The sequence below is a fragment of the Salminus brasiliensis genome, chromosome 9, assembly GCF_030463535.1.
Source record: "Salminus brasiliensis chromosome 9, fSalBra1.hap2, whole genome shotgun sequence".
NCBI lineage: Eukaryota > Metazoa > Chordata > Actinopteri > Characiformes > Bryconidae > Salminus > Salminus brasiliensis.
The window spans coordinates 39,948,930-39,964,947 of record NC_132886.1 but is presented as its reverse complement, the minus strand read 5'-3'; the positions used below and the strand labels follow the sequence as shown (position 1 = coordinate 39,964,947).

The window sequence follows — 16,018 nt, the reverse complement described above, 5'->3', positions numbered from 1 at the left end:
TCCGAACAGGAAGCAGTGAGAATACAACCCCTTCCCACCTCAACCCCCCAAAACATCTTGTGCTTCTACTCTCTGGCCACTTTATTAAAAACACATACTTTCTTATATTTTCACCCACTGGCCACTTTATTAGAAACTTCTGCCTACTTTGTGCGTCTACTCTGGCCACTTCATTATAAACACCTAACTTGTGCTTCCACTCACTGGCCGTTTTATTAAAAAACACCTACCATATCGGTGTAGATGTACAGTTTATCAGCTCCGCGTACCCTATTCGTCATTGGTCACTTTCTGACCACAGTACCACTGATGACTTTTTGGATGGTGGATCATTCTCAGCACTGACATGGTAGTGTTCATGATGCAGTGTGTGCACCCACCCAACAATATCTAGCCATGAGCTCTGATTGAATAAATGACGGCTAACAGGAACTTGCATCTACAGATGGGCTACAGTCTCTAACTGTACATCAGCAAGGTGGGGTTACAAAGGGGGTTACTTTCTAATAAAGTGGCATCAGCTGTATTTCAACTGGGTTCTGGCCTTAGCCGTGGTCAAAGCCAAGCGTTGACACTTGAATTACTCCAAAGAACCGACCTGGAGATCTACAGAGCTGGTAGATCCTTCTCATTTGGTTGACTCGAGCCTGTTTCCTCTTACTGTGCGTCGTCAAACGCCTCCGCCCAGGTCCGCACGTGATGCCTCTGAAACTGTGACAACAGATGAGAACATCTGTCAGACTGTGACCCCAAACAGCACCGCTTTCCATAGCTGAATACAATCAAACCCTCACAGCCGTGCTCCAGAATCTAGTAGAAAGCCTTCTTCCCTGCACAGTAGAGACTCCAGAGTTACAACTCTTTTTTTTCTAAAGATTTCTGATTTCAGCAGAAGAGTTGAATGAATGAGTGGGTGTCCCAATACTTTTGCCCATATAGAGTATTCCATTAGCACCATTTGTTGTGATATCTAACACAGTATGGCAGTAGAAACTCACATCGGACGTTGATCTTGATTAAGGACATCTGACCCACTGCCCGGGATGCCATAGCGGGCAGCGAACCTCTCGGGACACTTGATCAGCTCATCCAGGGCTACAAAGGCCAGCAACAGATGGATCCAATCACATGGAGTTCTTCTTAAGCCTTGCTGTGTATGATATTCACCATATCAGTATATCACACTTCTTAAAGGCAGAACAGTACTTACCCTCCCGTCCCATCAAAACTCTCCCTTTTGTGGAGGCTGTCTTCAGCCATGCTCTGAGATACTCCTCATAGGCTATCCTGTACACAGCTCTTTACATGTAGATGAACAGATTAGCATGCGTATTTCTCATGGTACCAGAACTGAATGTGAGAAATAATAAGGTGGTGCAGATGTGGGATGTAGGACAGTGCCACACTGGAGTAGAGGGCAATGTGAATTTTAACCTGCTCTGTGATTCCAAACCATCGTCATCATCGTCTACAGCTTCTATCGCAGTTGCAAGGGTACCAGTGGCCTCCATACTGGAACTGTGAGGTTCTCAAGGATTGTGTGAAAAGGTCAGGTTATTTGCTCATGTTACAGCTTAGTAGTTACATATAAATGCTTCCTGCCCAGATCATTTACAAATACATACTGTGTACAGACAGACAGACAGACAGACAGATAGACAGACAGACAGACAGACAGACAGACAGACAGACAGATAGATAGATAGATAGATAGATAGACAAACAGACAGACAGATAGATAGATAGATAGATAGATAGATAGATAGACAGACAGACAGACAGACAGATAGATAGGTGGGCAGACAAAGAAAGACAGATGATAGATAGATAGATAGATAGACAGATAGATAGACAGACAGACAGATACGTGGGCAGACAAAGAAAGAGATGGATAGACAGATAGATAGACAGATAGATAGACAGACAGACAGATAGAGAGATGGTTTGATAGATAGATAGATAGATAGATAGGTGGACAGACAGAGACAGACAGGTGGATAGACAGATAGGTGGGCAGACATACAGAAAGATGTATGGATGGATAGACAGGCAGAAAGACAAAGAGACAGATAGGGCAGACAGACAGGTGGATAGATGGATAGATAGATAGACAGACAGACAGATAGATAGATAGATGGATAGATAGATAGACAGATAGATAGGTGGACAGACAAAGAGACAGACAGGTGGATAGACAGATAGGTGGGCAGACAGACGGATAGATAGATGGATGGATGGATAGGTGGGCTAATGGGCAGACAGATAGACAGATAAATAAGTAAGATCAAGAGCTGGATAGATAGATGAATAATAGACAGCAAGGTGAACAGATGGATGGAGGGATGGATATATAAATAGCACAATCAAGAGATGGATGGATGATAGATAGCAAGATGGATGGATGGATCGATGCCTGGATGGGTAGACGAATGAATCAATAGACAGACAGCAGGATAGAGAGGTGGATGGATGGATCGATGCCTGGACGGTAGATAGCTAACAATGTGGACAGATGGATGGATGGACAGACATATATAAAGAGAGAGAGTCAGATAGATAGCACCAGGGAGAGATGAGTGCATAGAAATATATACAGACACTGGATGTATGGACAAAGGTATCGGGCCAACTGCTCATTCATCGGGAGCAAGACTTTCTACTAGCTAGATTCTGGAGGAGCTTTGCTGCGAACGTAACACAGTACAATAGAACAGAAGAGAAGACGCGGGGGTTATAATATAAAATAAATATCAATAATAATAATAAGCAATTTCATTCAGAAGACTAACTTACAGTTAGTGTAGAATTACACCTGTCCAGTCCCACTTCCGGTCCTCTGAAAGCGCTTCAAGATGTCGTCTTCTGTAGAATAATAACATTTGTATCGCCTAAACTGAGTCATTTAGTCATTCAGTAACGTAAAAGTGTAGAAAACTGAAGCTAAACGTCTTACAGATGTACTCTCAGGTCTGGAAGACGTGGCGTTAGCTAGCTAGCCAACCGTCAACCAACATGGCGACGCGAGTCCACAGCCGTTACTAGGCAACCGTAGGAAAAGGGCGCGCTCCAGACGGCAGACCTGCAGACAACGTAGGGTGGATGTAGTGCACACGTGTAGTGCACAACATTTCACAGACGCATGGAGGGGGTTCATTTTCAGGTGGGGAGTTTCACCTGGAGCGCCCCGCACGTCGGATTCCCAACTCGGAAAGGCGGGAGAGCCTCACTAACCCCGAGCTCAACATCCAAGATGGCCGCTCCGCACATCAACAGGAGTACGGGCAGTGGTGTCTGCCTGGGCCCCATTAAATCAGTCGTTCAATCAGTTCGGTCCAGTTTCTACCTGTGGACGTGTTTCAGTGCTGTTTGGACGCACGAAAACATCGTGTAGCATCGTAAACAGTGCTAACCTGGAACAACACTAATGCTAACAATGCTAATCTGAGGTAAAAAAAAAAAAAGTGGGGTATATTTTGGTTAGATTCGCCATAAAACATCAGTAAACTGTTTTGTAAACCAGTTGTGGTAAACTCTGAGGTCTTTAGCAAACTATTTTTTTTTGGAAATGTCAGAGAAAAACGTAGAATTATTGTAATTATCGAAACTGGAATGTGGTCGACGCTGGTGTGGCGTCATTCCCAGCTTCCCATTTACCTTCTGAGGTAAATGGAAAAAAAAAAAAGCAATATGTCCGCTATAACAGGTGTGACGTAGTGCACCCTATCAGCCACAACGTTAAAACCACTGCCAGGTGCAATGAATAACTAAATACGGAAGATCTGGTTCCAGTGGCTCAGTGGTCAAGGGGTGGACATACTGGACCAGGCAGCAGGTGAGCAGTCAGGTCTTGAAGGTAATGAAGGTGTTGAAACAGGACAAATGAGCGAGGGTACGAATCTGAGACGCTCTGACAAGAACCAAACCGTGATGTCCTAGACGACTGGGTCTGAACATCTCCAGAACATCTGGCAGGTTTTGCGGGGTGTTCCTGGTATGCGCCAAGGAGGGACAACCAGCGAACCCTGGGCGCCAAAGGCTTATTGAAGCCCTTACAAACTACAGGACGTTCCTTAGAAAGGATCTACGTTGGTGTTGGTGCCAGAGACCACAGGACACCTTCAGAGGTCTTGCGGAGTCTGGAGTTGCCATTGTTGGCCCTCATTGAAGGAGCCAAAACTACACTCCCAAGAAGTGTTGACTGTGTACGCCTTGTGAAGTGATTGTCACACATTTTCTTCTACTGTCTAGTTTTATTACAAAGGTTAATCACAAAAACAATCAAATGGTATCATGTAATGACAGTAGGACAGCTCCTCCCCGTCCTCTCGCGCAGCTGAGAGAGCTTCAGGGCGATGCTCACAAGCTCGGCCAGCTTGACCTGCGGAGAAATGAAAAACGAGGTAATGCCAATTTCTGCTCAGGCCTGCCGTCCAAAATGCTAAAGTAATTAGCAACACTGTCCCTAGCTTCAGTCGGCCCACCTGGGGGTCCTGGAAAATCTGGCTCGCGTCTTTCTCGTAGCTGTCGATGTAGAGGCGTATCGTGGCCCCGGAGCTCCCCGTTCCACTGAGGCGGAAAATGATCCGGGAACCATCTTTAAATATGATCCGCAGGCCCTGCCGAGAGTAAGAGAGTACAGAGTAACAGCGGGGCGCGACGGCAGGCCGAGATGGGTAGTGGCGACCTTGACCTGTGAAATGGTTGGTGAATTTGTCTGTAGTACAGTGTCAGTGGCCACTTTATTGGAAACGCCTGTGTTGTAGATAGAGACCTTTAGGGACTGTAACCCTCTAGCTCTTCATCAGTGGTCGGTTTGACCTGTTTCTGACCACAGAGCCTCTCATGGGTGGGTTGTGGACCTACCTTCACTCTAGCAGTGGCGCTGACGTAGGGGTTTCTAATAAAGTGGCCAGAGAGTAAAAGCACAAGGTAGGTGATTCTAGTAAAGCAGCCAGTGAGTAAAAGCACAAGGTAGGTGTTTCTAATAAAGTGGCCAGAGAGTAAAAGCACAAGGTAGGTGTTTCTAATAAGGTGGTCAGTGAGTGGAAGCTAAAAGTAGGTGTTTCTAATGAAGTGGCCAGCGAGACAAAACACAGTGTACGTGTTTCCAATAAAGTGGCCAGAGAGTAAAAGCACAAGGTAGGTGTTTCCAATAAAGTGGCCAGTTCCTTTTAACCTCAGAACAGCATAATAACAGATTTGATTACCTGGTTTCTTGAGATGCTTCCATCTACTGGGTCACTGTACTCAAAGTTGTCTGCTTTCTCCACCTGGTAGGTTTTTTCCCCCATGGTGAACTTCTGGCCAGTGAACGCTTTGTCTGAAATCATCACCTCCAGCTCCAGCATCATCTCCACAGCTGCATCAATGTCCACCTCCTCATAGTCATACCTGCCGGGTATTAGGGGATCAGACCGTGCTCGATCGCCATCGTAGGAAGGTAGGCATGGTGGTAATATTGTGGGGATGGACGGTACTTCATCACATTGCTTCATTAATCCGCTAAGATAAAAACGAGCCGTGGTTCATTTTCCAGCTTTCTGAAAACTGAACGCATACCTGGTGTAGTAGTTCCTGCCGTAGGTTTTCCAGTGCTCTATCATGACCTCCTCGACGCTTTGCTTTCTGGTAGCAAGAATGGAAAGCCATGCAAGCACAGCCCACAGCCCATCCTTTTCACGGATGTGATCTGAACCTGAAAAGAGGGGGAATAGACTTCATACGGTGTGCAGTCAGACCAAAAACATTATATAGGTTTATAGTAGATCTTATCTCAAAGATGTCGTCAGAAAATGTGGGTGTATGGGTCTAGCCCTCTAATGAGCATTGCCTAATAAGGACAGTGGAAGAGAAAGTGTCCTTAGAGCTTGAACAGGAACCTCTGATTCAAAAGGAGAAACGAGGGGAACCAAGACTCACAAGAAGACACACTAAGCGCATGAGGAGGAACCACTGAGAGGAACCAAGACTCAAAAGAAAAGACTCCCTAAGAGCATGATGAAGAACCAAACTTTCTAAGAGGGCTAGAAGATCTGAGTGGAACCAAGACCTCAATGGAGAAACTCTAAAAGAATGATGAAGAACCACTGAGAGGAACCAAGATTCAAAGGGAGAAACTATCTAAGAGCGTGAGGAAGAACCACTGAGTGGAACCAATTTATCTAAGAGAGCAAGAGATCTGAGGGGAACCAAGACCCCAATGGAGAAACTCTCTAAAAGAATGATGACGAACCACTGAGTGGAACCAAGACTCAGACGGAGAAGCTATCCAAGAGCATGAGGAAGAACCACTGAGGGGAACCGAACTTTCTAAGAGGACAAGAGGAACTGAGAGAAAGCCTTTATGATAACTGAGGAAAAGTGTAATTAAACAACTAATGACAAATAATTCAAAGACCCGCTACCCCAACTCACACTTTAGCTACCTGTGCCAAAGCTCTCCTCTCCGCACAGCGAAAGACGACCAGCGTCCATCAGGTTTCCGAAGAACTTCCATCCAGTCGGCGTCTCGTACAGTTGGATCTTCGTTGCTTTTGCCACACTGTGAAACAACAAACACTGCATTACCGTCCTGGCCTCAGTGTTCACCAGCATTAACTCTAGAAATCAAAAAATCCGTCAGCTCCAATTTTTAAACCTCTTTAAATTCTGCCTTAGTAATTCCTGTAATTCAGTGAACCCCCCCCCCCCCCCCGCTAGCTAGGACTCCCAAAGCTGTAATGAATTATTATGTCATTAATGAAGAGAGAGTGTTGGACTGATGTTTTGAGGTAGATGATTGGTGGTGTTTACTTGTCCAGTGCTCCACTGGTGGGCATACTTCTGGCGAAGCCTCTCACTCCCATGTGCTGGAAGTAAGGGATGCAGAAGATGTTCGCTGCAATGACAGCAACCGAATCCGAGGGGCTAACGAAGAACCCATGCTTTCCCAGGATCATATTACGGTCCTAGAAAGAAACGGAGAGGGGTGGGGGGTCAGGTAGGGTCAAGGTAGTTTTGAGAGACTGGCTAGGTCACTGAAACCTTAGAGATCTTGTAGCAACTTTGAAGTTAAAAGTGCTCATCAGACCTGTCAGCCCCCCCCTTAGGTTCTGACTACTGAGCTGCTCAATGAGCTGCCCGACAGGAACGACTCTACGGTCAGAAACTGGCTAACCTCAATTCGCTATGATCTTAAACTGTACACCAGTAAGGTGGACCTAAAAAGTTGATGTTTCTAATGAAACCAGTGACCAGTCTACTAGAAAAAAAGGCCCAAATGATGATGTAGGATGGTGTACTATCATAAAAACACCCACACCGTCACCATCAAAGGCAGCTCCAAAGTCATACTGGCCGCTCTTCATGCTCTCAACCAGATCCACAGCGTAGGTCAGGTTTGGATCTGGATGCTGGCCACCAAAGTCCTCCTGGGGGATGCAGTTAATGGCCGAGTTTGCAGGGGAGCCCAGCTCCTCACACAGGATTTTTTTCACATATGGACCAATCACTTTAAGAAGAGACATGAAGACAAAGTTATTGAAAAATATTCAGTATCAGCCAGGAATACAGATGGAGGACAAATCAAAGGGAAAAACAACTTAGTGTCTTGGTAATGTGTTGGATCATCATGAGCCACCAGGACAGCTTTTTTTGTAAACTTGACCTAGTTTAGTAAACTGAGACAATTTGTAAACTTGATCTACTTTAGTAAAAAAAAATTAACTTGACCTAGTTTAGTAAACTGAGACACTTTGTAAACTTGATCTACTTTAGTAAAAAAAAATAAACTTAACCTAGTTTAATAAACTGAGACACTTTATAAACTTGATCTACGTTAGTAAAAAACTATTTGTAAACTTGACCTAGTTTAGTAAACCGAGACACTTTGTAAACTTGATCTACTTTAGTAAAAAAAACAATTTGTAAACTTGACCTAGTTAAGTAAACTGAGACACTTTGTAAACTTGATCTACTTTAGTACAAAAATAAACGTGACCTAGTATAGTAAACTGAGCCATTTTGTAAACTTGACAAACTTTAGTAAACTTAGACACTTTGTAAACTTGATCTACTTTAGTAAAAAAAAGTTTGTAAACTTGACCTAGTTTAGAGTCACTGAGTCACTTTGTAAATGTGACCTTTTTTAGTAAACAATTGTATAAACTTGACATATGTTAGTAATCAACTAGTTAGATCAACAAACTTGACATAGCTCAGTAAACTAAGACACTTTATAAAATGAACCTAATTTAGTAAACTGAGAAATTTTGTAAACTTTACCTAATTTAGCTATTTTGTAAACCTAGTTAAAAAAACTGAGCCACTTTATACACTAGACCTAGTTTAGTAAACTCATCCATTTAATATATTAGACCTAGTTTACTGAACTTAAATTTACCTAGTTTAGTAAACCTTCGTAAACTTGATTAAGTTTTGTAAACTTTTATTCTATGACTTTTTGAATTGTATCTTTAGTAACAGTGTGGTTATGTACATTTGAATCTTTCAGTAGTATTGATTGACCAGAGAATGACCAGAATCTGTCCTACCTGGTGTACTGACCACTCAGAGACTAAGCTGTTTGAACTTCTCTGATGGGTTTAAGGGCAGGATATTGGATGCCCTGACATGTTAACATGCCATTCATGTCAAGAGTGCATTCCATGGTACAGTGCTTCCTTTCTGAAAGGGGAAGTCTCCCTTTGGTTTCAGGGTTATGTCAGACATCTCGGCTTAGTCATTCAGCGAACAGCAGGGGAGAAACTGTATCTGACCCAAGCCCAGATAGGCCAGTCCTCAAGAAGCACACAGCTGTGGGTACGACTGTGTCGATATTCAGTAAGAAGGTATACCATGATATTCAGCACATGCAGTACTGTTCTCCTGGATAGGGTGTTATTGACCATGAGCACCTTCCTAACCCATGGTAAAGGTCCTAGTGATGTCCTATCATGCTTTATTTGCTATCTGGAACACCAAGGGTTCTACCACACCCCCAAAAAAACTCAAAAGCATTGTGGCTAATTGTGGCAGAGCTTGTATGAAAACAGTTCCCACCTCCGTGCATAGCATCTAAGCGTATACGAATGTGGTTCTCGCCAGACAGCAGCTCCTTCAGCACGGCGAAGTCAAAGATGTTCCTCAGCATGTTGGCGTAGGATTCCACCGAGTCCACAATCTCCACTGTACAGGAGGCCGGCAAACAGAGAGCGTGTCACTGGCCGAATACTTTTTAGAGGGAAGTATGGGCAAGGGTTCTGGAAATGTCTTTACCTGTAAACGGTTTGAACTTGTTCTCCAGGTCGAAGCTCTGCTTGCCAACGGTGGCCAGATCCACCCTTAGCTCAGGGCAGATGGCGTACTCCTCGATGCTTCTGCTTATCTGGAAGATCTTTTCTGTGACCGCTTCTGGAGCTGGCCCTGTGTTTGATAGATAATAATGGAAAGAAACACAGTTATGTGTGTTAATGTGCTTTTGGGTCCATTTACCTTTTTGTTCAATTCAGTTTTAACAGTTGAATCGTTGAACTTTAATATCTTCCTTTAAAAATGCTCAATCCCAGTGCTGTGGAAACTCTATGATATCACCTTAACGAGGACACAACGACCTGTGAACCATTAAACAAGTTTATCTTTTCTAGATCAAACTCGTCCAACTGTGATGAAATGGAAGCTGCACTGTCCATCAGCAGTGCCCAGACAAGGCCATCCCTCAAAAACGTAGCGTCAGAGCAAAAAGAGGACTTGTGCAAGAAGCTGCAAAGAAGCTAATAATCACTTTGAATGAGCTACAGAGTTCAGGAAGACACTTGAGGGAAGGTACTTGGCCTGTATGGGATGGTTGCTAGAAATTGAAGCTTTTTCTGGTTAAGTAGGACAGATATGGAGAAGTTGTTTTGCCCAAATTGTATTAAATTGGCCAGAATTCTTTCAGTTGCCCATTCCTCAACAATCAGCTTCCCAAAAGTGAAGTATAGTGGTTTTGTTGTTTTGTTCCCTAGCAGGTGCTGAGTATTTTGTCGCAATTGAAGGATGGATGGATGATAAAACACACATTGTGTCAAAATAATAAGAAATGTTTAGAGAACCAAAAAGTAAAAGTTCTTTACCAACAAATCAATGTTTTTAAATGGGAGCATTCCCATTAACAGCGCATTAACTGAACATGGTCAAGGTAGCTAAAACATACCCTATACTGGTCATCTAGCTGGTTTTCCAGCTTTCGGAAAAAAGTGCAAAGTGCTGTTGATTTGATTGAGTCATGCTGGTCGACCAGCTTGGTCATGCTTGGTCAAGCTTAGTCATGCTGACTGTCTAGCTTGGTCTGGCTGATCGTGCTTTTAGACCAGCTGAACCAAAAACAAACCCTATGCTGGTCAGGTCCTTGCTGGCTGTACCAGTAAGCTATCTGGTTTTCCAGCTGTTGACCAGCATAATGCGTGTTGCGTTTGATTTGATTTGGTCTTGCTGGTCATGCTGGTCAAACAGCTTGGTCAAGCTTGGTCATACTGGTTGTCTAGGTCCGGTTAATCATGCTTGTAGACTATTTTAACCATCAAAGCCAAACAAAAACATACCCTATGCTGGTCAAGAGCTAAGCTGGCCATGCAGGCGAAAACATACCATGTACTAGTGAGCTAACTGGTTTTGCATCTGATTTGGGTTTTGCTGGCCATGCCGGTCAAACAGCTTGGTCAAGCTTGGTCTGGTTAATCATGCTTGTAGACCAACACTTTGCTGGTCAAGAGCTAATCTGGTCAACCAGCGTAACCAGCTTGACCAGCATGAACTGGTGACTGATGCCCTGCAGTAGTATGAACCACCAATTGGGTAGACCTTTTACAAAGAGATTTGAGCTTCTTTTGTGTTAAATTAACAACTCCAAACAGCCAGAGCTTCTGGATTCAAGCTCAAGTCACTGATTTAAACACAGCTAACCCAAAGGGAAGAGTCTCTTCTTATCTGTGAGGAGAAATAAAGCTCTTAATATCTTAATATTGATTCAGTGGTATCTTAAATCTTTCTCCTGAACTCCCCCCTTTAGGTGAAAAGAGGAGATCAACGCCAGAGCTCAGCTGTGAAGGAGTTTTGGACTGCTCTGACAGACCGCTGAAGTAAGCCTGAGCTGTGGAAGAGAGCTCTATGAGACACGAGGAGATGGTCAAGGTGGTGGAAAAGCTTTTCATCCAGGTAAAAAAACACACCCTATACTGGTAAGCTAGCTGGTTTTCCAGCTTGGTCAGGCTTGGTCATACTGGTTGTCTGTCTTTTTCAGATTGATTAAGCTTGTAGACCAGCTAAACCATCAAACCAAATCAAAAACACACCCTGTATAGTAAGATATCTGGATTTCCAGCTGTTGACCACAGCAAGGTGTGTGCTGTATTTGATTTTGGTCATGCTGGTCAAACAGCATGGTCTAGCTTGGTCATACTGGTTGTCTAGGTCAGGTTGATCATTCTTGTAGACCAGCAAAACCATCACAACCAAAAAATAACACACCCTGGTCAAACGCTAAGCTGGTCAACCAGATGTTTGCTATATATATTACTATATATACTGCTCCGGGAAAAAATGAAGAGACCACTCTACGTGATCAGTTTCTCTGGTTTTACTATAGATAGGCAGTGTGCTTAAGCGAAATTAACATTAGTGTTGATTTCATAAACCATGGACAACATTTTCCCTAAATTCCAAATAAAAATATCAAAAATACTGCAAATAATGCAAAGAAATTATTGTAATAATTCTAATGCAAAGAAGTTATTATTGAAATTTAAACAACACAGTACTAATATCTGAACTTTGAGAGCATTCAGAAATCACTAGGGTGAAATAACCTCGACTGACCAATCACAGCTCTCATGTCTCGGCCGGCTCTCCACTGGTCTTTCACACTGCTGTTGGGACTTTAAACCATTTATAGTCTGCAATTTCAGCTAAATTAGCTTTGTTTGATGAAATGCCTGAAATTACATGTAGAGATGCACATTTCGTTAAAAAAAGTAAGTGGTCTCTTATTTTTTTTCCAGAGCTGTATATATATATTTAATTAGCTAAATATAAACAAACCAAGGGATTCAAATTTTACAGAATATTTCTGCTTCCTTTAGAATAGAACATATTCCAAAATATTGCTGGTGTGTGAGATGTAGAGAGTAGCTGCTAACAACAATAGCTGCATGCTACCTAACTAGCTTGTTTGGATATATTGTGTGTGATGAATTTTAAGGGAGTTGAGTACCTTCAAAAAATCGCCAATTTGTACTGTGTTGTTTTGATGTGGTCACTTATATCACAAAACATTATAATACAACATATAATACAAAATATTACAAAACAGTCAGGTCAGTTATTATTCATTATATATATATATATAATTTTTTTTTTTTTTGATTGTCTTGTTTAATGAGAGTAACTTTTATAAGTAAGAGTTTTATAATAAACAGCCTTAAAATCGTTCACCTCCGTTGGCGATGTTGAACTTGATGCCGAAGTCTCCGTCTGGTCCTCCAGGGTTGTGGCTGGCGGTGAGCACAATTCCTCCGATGGCTTTAAACCTTCTGATCACGCAGGACACGGCTGGCGTGGACATGATGCCATTCTGACCGATCACTAGATGGCCTACCTGAGACAGGTCAGCATGCCGGCACGGGTGAGCTTCAGAGGAAAGCCGTTATTTAAAAAAATTAAATGCATCATTTGGCCTCATGCAATGAGACGGTATGGTGTTTTATTAACGCTGTCAACATTATAGCAGTGAAATGGTAGGCTAAAATATATTAGCCACATGCTAACATATCAGGCACAAGCCTTTTTAACATCATTCAAGTTGAGCGTTGTGGGCAACACTGTTTAATTCATGCTAACATAGTACTATAATCCCAAAGTTTGGCTAGCAGAAATTAGCATTAACGTACTGGTGGATGTTCTGGAGTTTTTACATTTTTGGCCTGAACGGAAGTAGCAGTAGCAATGATAGTAGAATTCAGTCAGTAATTAATTTTGAATCCAGTTGTTCCTTAGATTATATCCAAATTTCATGAAGAACGTACCAATAGAAATGCTCCAAAATGACTTGGCCTAAAATCGATTTATATTAATTTATTAACTTAAGAAGGTTTTTATATGCTGAGCTAATAAGGAGTGTGTTTATCCTCGTTGTTCTGAATTTATTAGGTAATGTAGACAGGGGTGCTACTTGGGATTTTGGGCTCTATGAAAAGATATTACACTGGGCCCCGCAGCTCTAACAATTCTGCCAAAACACTCAATTATAACACATTTAATACATTTAAAGGCCCCCTGTCGGTCATAGGTCCTAAGGATCGAACCACCACACCCACCCCCATACGGCGTCCCTGAATGTAGGCGTGATATTGTCAGAGGAGGGATGGTCTGCCCACATTGTGGTCTTGTTTCTTTAATCTCATGACACTTGTACAGTATAATCAGCAGTGCTTTTACAGCTCCAGTACTTTGTATTTGATGCCCGTACGTATTCAGTGGGTTGCTACTAAACAATTACGGTACGCAAAACAAGATGTAATAGACCACAGTACCAAATCTGCGGTCGCCGTGGCCAAAGAACATAGAATAAAAGACCATTTCTGACCTTTAGATATGACCTTTAGCTTAGAAAATAGGCAGAGCTCCATTTATACGCCATTGGGAGGTTTTAAATATAGGCGGTAATAATTTTTCTGTGTCATCGGACTGACTATAGCAGCTACACTCACTACTCCAGCATGGCTTCTCCACCTGTGCTGGCAAATTTAGAAAATCATTTATAGTTGGTGTCATCGAACGTTATTTACTTAATATTTCCCCTACATGTATAAACATCCGCGAGCTGAGCGCTCGGGCCAAGATTAAATGTCTTTGTGACCAGTTTAGGACTGGATCGGTGACAACAACGAGACGGGCCTTCATAATTACCTCTGTTTAAAAGGGGTCATGTTGCTGAATGTACCTGGCGCCAACCGACCGTGAGAAGTGAAGGGTAATAGGAGTTGCTTTGGTGATCTCGCTCAATCAACAGATTGAGGAATCCCAGGAGGAATCCCAGAGTCTTCTGAGGTCCTGCATTAAAGCAATGGACATTCGCCATCGTAGACGGCCAGGGAAAGTGAACCTGATAGGACCAGTGAGTCTGAAAGCCAGCCTTTCAAGAACGGCTAACGACCTGCAGGCTTGACTGACAGGATGTTGAGTTGTAGCGCCCTGCTCTCGACTTCAACCGTGCAACATCTGCCTGACATTTCAATTAAAATAAAAATAAAAACATTGAAATCCAGCAACTGACCCCATTGGCGGCAGCCATCTGAACAATGACCTGGACGGCGGCTGTGTTGAAGTATCGCCCGTCTCCTCCCACCACCATGGTAGAACCCTGCCGGTCCCGCAGGTCGATGGAGGAGAAGATACTCTGAATGAAGTTGTGCAGGTAGTTCCGTTTGGACTGGAAGACGTAGACCTTCTTCCTCAACCCGCTGGTGCCGGGCCTCTGGTCAGGATACGGGGCGGTGGGGACGGTCAGCACCTGCAGGGGACTGTCGTCCATCGTGGAAGGAGCAAAGAAAAGGAACCGAGAGGGAACCTGTCACTGTGCGCTCCCCTTTTCGGGGCACTGGGAATGGGGAGGCAAGAGGAGAGGAGGGAAGCCTTATGGCAGCCCGGGGCATTCCACAGGCTGGCAGCGGGGTCGTTAAGGATCCAAAAATAAAGAGGTGATGGAGGGCCGTAACTGAAGATGGGTTCCTCCTCGCACATGTGCAGGGGCATCACTGTCACACCACTTCCTGCTCACCAGTGACCAACTGATGTCTGAGATGCCTAAGATGATCTGCACGGCGAAGGCCGAAGAGAGCCAGCGTTGAGCGGATGAGCCAAGTGTGGCACCTTGAGACACTGTCATGACAAGTAGATGCTGGATGTGTCACCTAATAATGCATGAGCAGTCAGATTGGCTTAACATTTTAGGATGACCGGACCAATGGGAATGCTCCAGAATTAGTTAGAATATTAACATCCTGTAGCGTTACTGGGTTGGACAGCAGTGTTAGTGAGTCTGGTAGAGCTTAACCACATGTATTAGACTACCTTTAAAGGCCTGGGGAGGATTTTATTTAATGGACCTGGATTTTCTGTCAAACCAATAAGAAAATAAGAATATATGTCCTAAACGTAGTCCAGAATGCTCTTTTCATTTTGACTGGCTGTTGCATTTCCAGAATATTTTGAATTAAGTCAATGTTTCTAATATTTCTCACTGAAATTGTCAAATTAATATTATTATAAGATAAATAAATGTAATTCTAGATTATTAAATTATTACTGTTATATTACTTACTTGTACTACTTTATTAAATTCGGCTTAGATTTTTAAAATATATTTATATATATTTATATTCATATTGTATATATATTTATGTTTATATTTATCTTTCACTAATATTAATATTTTTAAATGATATTGTTAGACATTTTAGATTATTTATAGATTTTAAAATATGTATATATATATTTTTTTGTTTGTTTTGTTGTTATATTTGAGTAGTATTTTTTACATTTCTTTTTAAATAATGTATGAAACAAGTAAATTACTTGCAAATAGAAGAATTTCACTATATACAATTGCTTAAGGTAAAAGATCTAGAAATCAGTTATTGTTAGACATTTTATATATTTTTAAAAATATATTTTAAAATATTTATATATATATATTTTTTAATTATATTATGTTTGAGTAGTATTTTTACTTTTATCTTTTAAATGATATTTGAAACAAGCAAATAACTTGCAAATAGAAGAATTTCACTATATACAATTACAAATCTAGAAATCAATTGAAAACTTTTACAACAATTTATTTTCTAACAATTTTATAACAAATCACAATTTCAAAATGAGAAATATTACAAGCTAATGATGATTTAATGTGCCAGGATTAAGTTTTACATACACAGAAAAATAGCAAAACTGGATGTCATTTCCTCTTTGTCCATATGGTGGCAGTAGAACATCTGTAAACAAA

At 42.2% G+C, this 16,018-nt stretch overlaps 1 protein-coding gene across 1 annotated transcript; it reads right to left on the bottom strand.

The window, feature by feature from the left end:
• Positions 1-4,288: 4,288 nt before the first annotated feature.
• LOC140561780 (phosphoglucomutase-1-like) lies at positions 4,289-14,681 on the bottom strand. The gene is given in 12 exon segments (XM_072687017.1): positions 4,289-4,378; positions 4,482-4,616; positions 5,208-5,391; positions 5,560-5,695; positions 6,426-6,541; positions 6,793-6,947; positions 7,299-7,489; positions 9,040-9,165; positions 9,256-9,402; positions 12,448-12,610; positions 14,288-14,570; positions 14,572-14,681. Coding segments are annotated over 12 exon segments (1,821 nt in total). The 5' UTR covers positions 14,667-14,681.
• Positions 14,682-16,018: the final 1,337 nt, after the last annotated feature.